We start from the raw sequence: 8,750 nt of genomic DNA on the forward strand, positions 1-8,750 counted from the left end.
ACTCATATTGCCTGCATTCAAGCGTAGAGAGAGTGAGACAGCTATTGGGGACACCATTAACCGTACCATGTCTGGTAATGCTTTCTCTTTCGATCGTGCGACGTGCGATAAGGATGCAATATCGGAATGTCTCCCACCACTTCTCCCTCTTTGCTTCTCTCGCGCTGTACAGTACGCCCATATGCATATGCGTATATGCCTGTCATCGGTTTCGATTGTTTTACAGGCGTATACGACATCGCCGAAGGACACCATACCTGCCTCTGAGTGTACACATACAAGTCTCTCTAGTCCCGCCGTCGCAGAATAATCATCCTAGGAAGTCGCTCGCTCTCGTTTATCTCATTGCGCACATACGTATTTATCACACCTATTCCGCAACAGTGCATCTGCTGATGCTGTAAACAATGCCTATTTCAATTGCCGATAAATCGAAAATATATGTCAAGAAAATCATGGGTATAATTTTAATGTAAACCAGAGCTCGGCAAAATGTGCACGCGACGGCCGATTTTCGACTATCTCCGCCCACCGCTATTCCCTTTACCTCGCTGCTCCGCGCACTGCCTACAAGCCGCTCGACTTTCAGGAACGTGTTTCCAATAGTTTTCCACGTCACCCATGAAGTACTATTGTTAATGCGTTTTTTTTTTAAGTGGTATCCTCAGTAAGCCTAATCCACTGATGACTGTAACAACCCATAACTAATTGAACAGAAGCGAAATAAAATATGTTAAATGAAGAATATTCAATTCGATTTTCGGCGTCTTTTATTGGTAAGAGTGGAAACATCAATTTGGATATTGCATGTAGCGAACCGCATAAGACGTGGTAAGGAATCGCTTAAAGAACACTTCTCATTTTTTATAAACTTCATTTTTGAAAAATGAAGAGGCTTACTACCACTTAAAAAAAAACGCGTCAATAGTATCTTATGGGTAATGTGAAAACTATTGGAAACATGCTCCTGAGGCTCGAGCGGCTTGTGGGCAGCGCGCGGAGCGGCGAGGTAAAGGAAATAGCGGTGGGCGGAGATAGTCGAAAATCGGCCGTCGCGTGCACATTTTGCCGAGCTCTGATGTAAACTATAGAAATTTTTCTCAACATACGATAGGGTTATATTCCTATAAATCCATTGTAAATTCAAAACATCATAAGCCGAAAATACATTTAATGCATCTAACCTACCGGAGAAAGATCCAAATTTAAAGTATGGTTTCTATTGAATGCATATCGCTTCCACGCAACCATAAAGCCTAAAAATCGTAAATCGAGTTGTCAGGATTTATACATTTATTGTTACATTTTCAGAGGCATATAACATATGGTTTAATTTTGTGATTAAGAGTTTAATTTTGTAATTAAGAATTTTATAATTAGGATATTATGTTTATTCCATACAATATATTCCACACAAGTTCATATTTCAAAAATTAATTTATAACATCATTTACTTCAGCTTAATTTCAGAACTAATATATTTTCACGATTCTAGTAAGATATCAATCAGCTGCTCGAAAGACACATCCAAGAAATACAGTCTGAAACAAGAAACATTTTCAGATAAAAAAAATAAAAATTTATAAAAAATTATAAAATTTTGATAGATTTCGTCAGTTAGTAAATATGAGTATTAAATCATAGCATTCATAGATCTTGATGGCAAAATTATCATCATTTTCGCAAATAAGGACATTATAAACTTGAAATATAATAAAACTATCTATATAAGTTTAGATTTATTAGAAAATACCATATCTTCGATAGGAGAACTACTTAAGCAGCAAAATAATTGTATTAAATTTACTATTTCTCCTCTTTCTCACTTTCTTTCCTTTCTCTCATCATTTAAATTATAAATTGTTTAACATCCTCATAGTTAGCCAATATTATACAAATTCTAATATTCATATATCATGATAAAACGTTTTATTACATTTGAATAATAATATATTATATGGAATGTCTTATTTTAATTTACCGCCTCCCTAAAATTTTATTTTTGATTGTAGAAAAAAATACTTCAAACAAAAGTTAATTTGTTTGAAGGGCAACACATAATTCCAATGTAAGTCATGTCGTACATATATAGTTTTCAACAAATTCAAAAAACGACTAATTTTTTAAATAACCGTTACGATTACGACATAAAACTTAATTTTTTCTTCAAAATAAAAGTTGTAGATCTTATTGTAATGTTTCCAAAATATTCTTAACATTGTGTTTTGCAAGTCAGGGATATAAAGCTTCAAATTTTACTTTAGGCCTCCTTAGGGATAAGACTTCTAATCCTCCGCGTCAAATGTCGTCTGCCGGAAAACCTAACGACATATACCTCTTCCGCTACTCTCAAGTTGTTATTGCATAAGCAATTGCATACATTATTTTTATTATGTCAACTATTTCGGCTTGGTTAGATTAATCTTCCATAATTAATAATTTAATGAATAACCGAGGTTATTTATTAAATGAAAGAATAACTGAGTTATGAAATATTTTTGCAATAATGTGAATGTTGTATGAATTTATAAAGTGTTCCTAAGCAGATTCTGAAAATACAAATACAAAAATTCGACAATCAGTAATATTCTGCAATATTTTAAATTTGTATGTCAATATTAAAATGTTTGATATATATATTTAAGCACAAATATTCCTAATTAATTCTTGTAGAAATCTTGTTAAATCTCTTATGGCGTTAAAACGAATTTAAAACAACCATTGAAACTTTTTTTACGAACCATACATGTGAAGTCAATGATATGTAAATTTTAAAATTTCATCATATCTCTGGAATAACTTATGCTAAACACAATTTTGACGATGTTTTGTGAACATCCTGACGAAGTATACAACTTTTATCTAAAGAAAAAAATCAAGTTCTATTAAAGAAATTAGTCGCTTTTAAAATTTCTCGAAAATAATATATATACACGCATGTGTGTGTATGATATAACTCACATTATCATGTATCTCTCCATCAAAACGAACAACTTTTACTGAAATATTTTTTTCTTATAATCAAAAATAAATAAAATTTTGAGTGAGAGATTAAAATAGAACATCCTGTGCAGTAAACGCAATTTTTGCAATAATTAGAACTTATCTACAAGACCAAATTTGCCATTCGACTAATAAAACTTAACAAAATTTAAATCTAAAAAATAAATAACAAATTATATAATTTTTAATAAGCTATATCATTTATATGTAGTCATTTTAATCGAAGCAGATCAGTAGTAGCAAATTGACAAATCATAGCATTTATAGCTCTTGGTGATAATATAACATCATTTTACTTTAATCTTAGATGTAAAGCACTGAATATTTAAAACAAATATATATTATTTTAAAAATATAAAAATTACCTTTCTATAATTTGAGGATATTGTCTCATAAAGAAAAATGCGTACCAAGTAATCTAAATAAAAAAGTAAAATTTTGTTAGTTCCAGTTATTTGTTTAAATTTGAAGTTATCGTGGATGATAATTAGTTAGCAAATACTGTACAAATTATGGCATTCATAAATATAGGTGGCATATTTCATTTAAAAATTTGATATATTATTACTACATAATAAATTAAACCTATGCATTAACTAAAAATTATCTGCAAAACATTTTCATCTTTTGATTGATAAAATTTAGAGAAAATTTGCACATCTGAAAAATAAACGACAAAATTTATGGTTTTCAATAAGCTACATCACTCATAATGCAATTTTGTTCAAGGTAAATCAGTAATAACAAATTGAGAAATCATAGTGTTCATAGATCTTGGTGATATAACATTATTTTATATAACATCAAATGTAAAATATAGAATATTTAAAACAAATACACAGGTTGTTCCAGAACAATTTTTACAGAGCTCATGGAGACATAGAACAGCTTAAGACAAACATAAAAATTCCTTACCCTGCAATAATACCCTGTTATTCGTGTCTTATATCGTCGCTCTTACATCTCGCCATATGCCTCCAACAATTTCTGGATTGATTGGGCTGCGCTATGGCTCGAGCGACTGCAACGCTTCTCCAATCACTCATCTTGGCACGCATTTACTCAGATTTCTGTTATTAATAACTCGATAACTATTGCGTAAAACCGGTATGAGACTTATGTCGGTATGTTTATCTTAATCCGCTCTATGTCTCCACCAACTTTGTACAAATTGTTTTGGGAGATCCTGTATATTATTTAAAAAATATAGAAATTATCTTTCCTTGATTTACTTAGCTTGATTCGCCGTCATGAAGATCCTATCCCACAAGGAAAAATGTGTACCAGACAATCTGAATAGAAAAATAAAACCATATTAATTAAGAATATTTCTTTGTTTTTAAGTTATTATAGATGATGATAATCAGTTAGCAAATATTATACAAATCACGGCATTCATAAATATTGGTAATATATTTCATCATATTTGAATGTAATATATTATTATATATTATATAATAAATGAAACTTATGCATTAACTAAAAATTACCTGCAAAACATCTACACCATCAAATTGCTCAGACTTGGGAAAAATTTGCTAAAAAATGAAAAACAAAATTAATAGTTCTTAATAAGCTACATCATTAATTCACATTTCAGTTTTGTTCAAGAAAAAATCAGTAGTAGCAAATCGAAAAATCACAGCATTCATAGATCTTGGTGATAATATAACATCATTCTATCTGATCGCAGGAGTAAAATACAAAATAATAAAGAAATATATATTTTATTTAAAAAAATATAGAAATTACCTTTCTATAGCTTGAAGATCCTGTCTCACAAAGAATGTATACCAGATAACCTAAATAGGAAAATAAAACCTTATTAATTAAGATTATTTCTTCATTTCTAAGTTATTGTAAATGATGATAATCAGTTAGCAAATACTGTATAAATCACGGCATTCATAAGTATTGGTGGTATATCTCATCATATTTAAATGTAATATATTATTATATAATAAATGAAACTTATGAATTAAAAATGACCTACAAAATATCTCCACCATTCGGTTGCTCAGACTTGGAAAAAATTTGCTGATCTAAAAAATAAAGAACAAAATTAATAGTTTTTCATAAGCTACATCATTAATTCACATTTCAATTTTGTTCAAGAAAAAATCAGTAGTAGCAAATAGAAAAATCATAGCATTCATAGATTTTGGTGATAATATACCATCATTCTATTTAATCTGAGGAGTAAGATATAGAATAATAAAGAAATATATATTTTATTTAAAAAAAATAAATTACCTTTTTATAGCTTGAAGATCAATCCTGTCTCACAAAGAATGTATACTAGATAACATAAATAGGAAAATAAAACTTTATTAATTAAGATTACTTCTTCGTTTCTAAGTTATTGTAGATAATGATACTCAGTTAGCAAATACTGTACAAATCACAACATTCATAAATATTGGTGATATATTTCATCATATTTGAATGTAATACATTATTATTATATATTAAATGAAACTTATGTATTAACTAAAAATTACCTACAAAATATCTTCACCATTCAGTTGCTCAGACTTGGGGAAAATTTGTGTATCTGAAAAATAAAGAACAAAATTAATAGTTTTTAACAAGCTATATCATTCAACCATAATTGTTTTGTTTAAGGAAAATCAGTAGCAAATGGAGAAATCATAGCATTCATAGATCTTGGTGATAATATAACATCATTTAATCTAATCTGAGATGTAAAGTACAGAATAATATATATAAATATATAAAATATATAAAAGATATATCTAAAAATATTATATATATATTTAAAAAAGATTCTACTTTATTAAAATTTTTAGATCCTATAAAGAGAAATGTCATAAAAAATTTTTAAAAACAAAATATTGTAAAAATTTTTATATACAATTTAAATTATTGTAAGTAATAATCAGAAAGTATTGTCAAAAAATCATGAAACTCATAGATCTTAATAAAAAATTATCATCTTCATTATTTCTATATCATAAGAAACTATAAAGACCAGGTAAAATTTACTTAATGATTACCTCTTGTTAGTCAGGTATGATGACCAGTAATATACTATTACTTCTAAAGATTAAATCTAGAAATAAAAAAATTCGATTAAAGGCAATACAGAATATAGCATCATAGGATATATACTTACATATGAGTAGATTAGTGAAACTTTACTTACCACAATGTGAAGAACATAAATGAATGCTTGTTTAAAAATATTTATACAATGTTACTTATGGATAAAACAAGATTTCAAACATATTTGCAAAGTAAAAAGAGCACAGTATTTTTTTACCTTCGATAAATTTATCTTCAATAAAACAAATACTAGAAGACATTAAAATAATAAATTTAGAATAGTGCTAATGCTCATTTACCTTACAGAACATGTTATACACAAGAAATTACATCAAAAGATATATTTAATAATGTATACAAATTAATCAGCTTTTTTCGCTGTTCGTGTCTTCTTAGCAGGTAAAGGTTTCTGAGAACGTAGCACAGCACTGGCTCGTCGTAATGCAGCCTGAAAAATATGATGTTATAACATTATTATTAAATCAATATTGATAAATATGTCTTTATAATTAGCAACCACTGTATAATATACATACCTTGGTAAGGTCTACACGATATTTATTTGCTGTAAGCAAAGTCTTCAATTTATGAAGAGAACGACGAGCTCCCGCCTTCATTGTACTCCTTACAGTAGCTTTGGCAGGTTTGTTGACTGCCTTAGCCTTCTTATAGACAACAGTAAAACCTTTTTTGTCAGGTGTATCAACAACGCCTACACTCTTACGGTGAATTAATCCAGAGTAGCGATAACTGCTTAGATTCGTCAAGTTGTTAGATTCCTAAATATTTTGTCATCTATTATTAGATACTAGTTGAAGAAATTATATGTAAATTATATATAATATTTCGATGTTTTATAAAATATTGCAAATTACAAACCGTAGAGAACGGCTTATTGATATTGCGCTTTTTGAGCAAGAAAGCATTATTGTTACGAATTATCATCCAATTCAAATGCGATGACATTTTGAATCCTCTGCAACAATGATTATTTTACGATTATTCTGGATTACAATTATAAATATTTCTTTGTTCACATAAACGATATGCATGAAACTGCATAAAGTTCGTGTCTGTAGTTACAAGCACAAAAGAAAAATTATTTCTATAAATATTATATTATAAAAGTAGTAAACTATTTCAATTATCACCGCTGCAAAAAATATTTTGACTTATAAAATTAGTGAAAAAGATCAAGTAATAAAGACGAAAATGTATATGCTCACCACGTGTACTCCGTCGACAGAAATAGCAAGAAAGAATAATCAACATGGCGAACGAAAGCATCATTAACTACACTTTATGTAGAGGGGTCTTAAGTCTACAGAAAGAATACAGAGACCTCTTGTGGCGACTCGTAAAATAAGCAGACATTTGTTATTTTTTGACAAAATTCAGAGAAATTATGATAATAAGGAGTTTTTACAATACCAGTTGCGTTCCGATATTCATTGCCAGCATTTAAATTCCATAGTATATGTGACACAAACTATATATTTTCAGTATATGCAGTGAATTTCGGAACGCAGCCACCGTCTCTCAGAGTGCGTTCCGTTTCACGCATATGCGCGCATCTTTTATAGTATATGTTACATAAACTATAGATAAATGCGCGCATATGCGTGAAACGGAACGCACCCTCAGATACGATAACGTTGATCGTGAATGCTATTGGTCATGTATATTGCGATCAACGTTTACCATATTTGACAAACGGTATTGTAAAAACTTCCTACTTAAAATCATCCGCAAAAGGTTACAAAGTGTTCTTTTTTGGAAAAAGGCTTGAAATAAAAACTGTTTAAAGAAATAGTCCTATGATAGGAATGTATTTAGCCCGGTTGCAGGCTTGCCGCGCGGCAGGAATTGATTAGGGAATATCGTAGTAGCCATTGGCTGCGTTCAGTAGAACAAAATGATCAGTGAGCGCTTAGTGATTATTGTCTGTGATTGGAGTATGTTTTAGATTCTTCATAGACCCAGAAGTATTTACTAATCAGGAGCGAGAATCACTAAGCGCTCACTGGCCGCGTTCAGTAGAACAAAGTGATCAGAAAGCGCTTAGTGATTATTGTCTTAGTGATTATTGAAGCATTCTTTTAGATTCTTCATAGACCTAGAAGTATTTACCAATCAGGAGCGAGATTCAGTGGAAAATCTAGTAATGTTATCCAACTGTTGAATCTGCTGAATGCAGCCATTGATCACTTTAGCTGCGTTCCGTTTCACGCATCGAGCGCATCGATCGCAACCAATGCGTTGCGCGCATTGATATCGTTCCGTTTTCGTTAATGCGCCTATGCGCTTTTGGAAACGGAACGACTTTTGATGCGTTTGATGTGAAAGGAAAAATGGATGCTACCAGAGAGGAACCTGAAAGCGGCCAACACGGCATTTTCGGCGACACCGATTTTTCCATAGACATATATAATAGACTGAGCATAGCGGGTTTGGCAGAACGGTGAGAGAGGCAAGATATCGGGAAAGTTTTCTTTCCTTGTCTGCGCAGGTCGAATGCGCAATCGTTTAGTGACAGGCAATGACGCAGACTCATGACAACAAGAAATACGCATAAGCGTAGTTATGTACGGGCAACAAGATATGTATAATACTGGTGATCATATTAATATTATTGATACTGAATAAATATATAAATATTTATTTGTAAAAATACGCGTTTT

At 30.4% G+C, this 8,750-nt stretch overlaps 1 protein-coding gene across 1 annotated transcript; it reads right to left on the reverse strand.

Annotated features, from left to right (window-relative positions):
* Positions 1–6,395: 6,395 nt before the first annotated feature.
* RpL28 (ribosomal protein L28) lies at positions 6,396–7,352 on the reverse strand. The gene is made up of 4 exons (XM_011140012.2): positions 7,296–7,352; positions 6,949–7,045; positions 6,606–6,848; positions 6,396–6,517 (listed from the first exon to the last, which is right to left on the reverse strand). Exons 2-4 carry the CDS (start codon positions 7,033–7,035, stop codon positions 6,431–6,433), a joined length of 417 nt encoding a protein of 138 aa, XP_011138314.1. The 5' UTR covers positions 7,036–7,045; positions 7,296–7,352; the 3' UTR covers positions 6,396–6,430.
* Between the last annotated feature and the right edge of the window lie 1,398 nt (positions 7,353–8,750).

The sequence above is a fragment of the Harpegnathos saltator genome, unplaced genomic scaffold (genome assembly GCF_003227715.2).
Source record: "Harpegnathos saltator strain DR-91 unplaced genomic scaffold, Hsal_v8.6 scaffold25, whole genome shotgun sequence".
NCBI classification, from domain to species: Eukaryota; Metazoa; Arthropoda; class Insecta; order Hymenoptera; family Formicidae; genus Harpegnathos; species Harpegnathos saltator.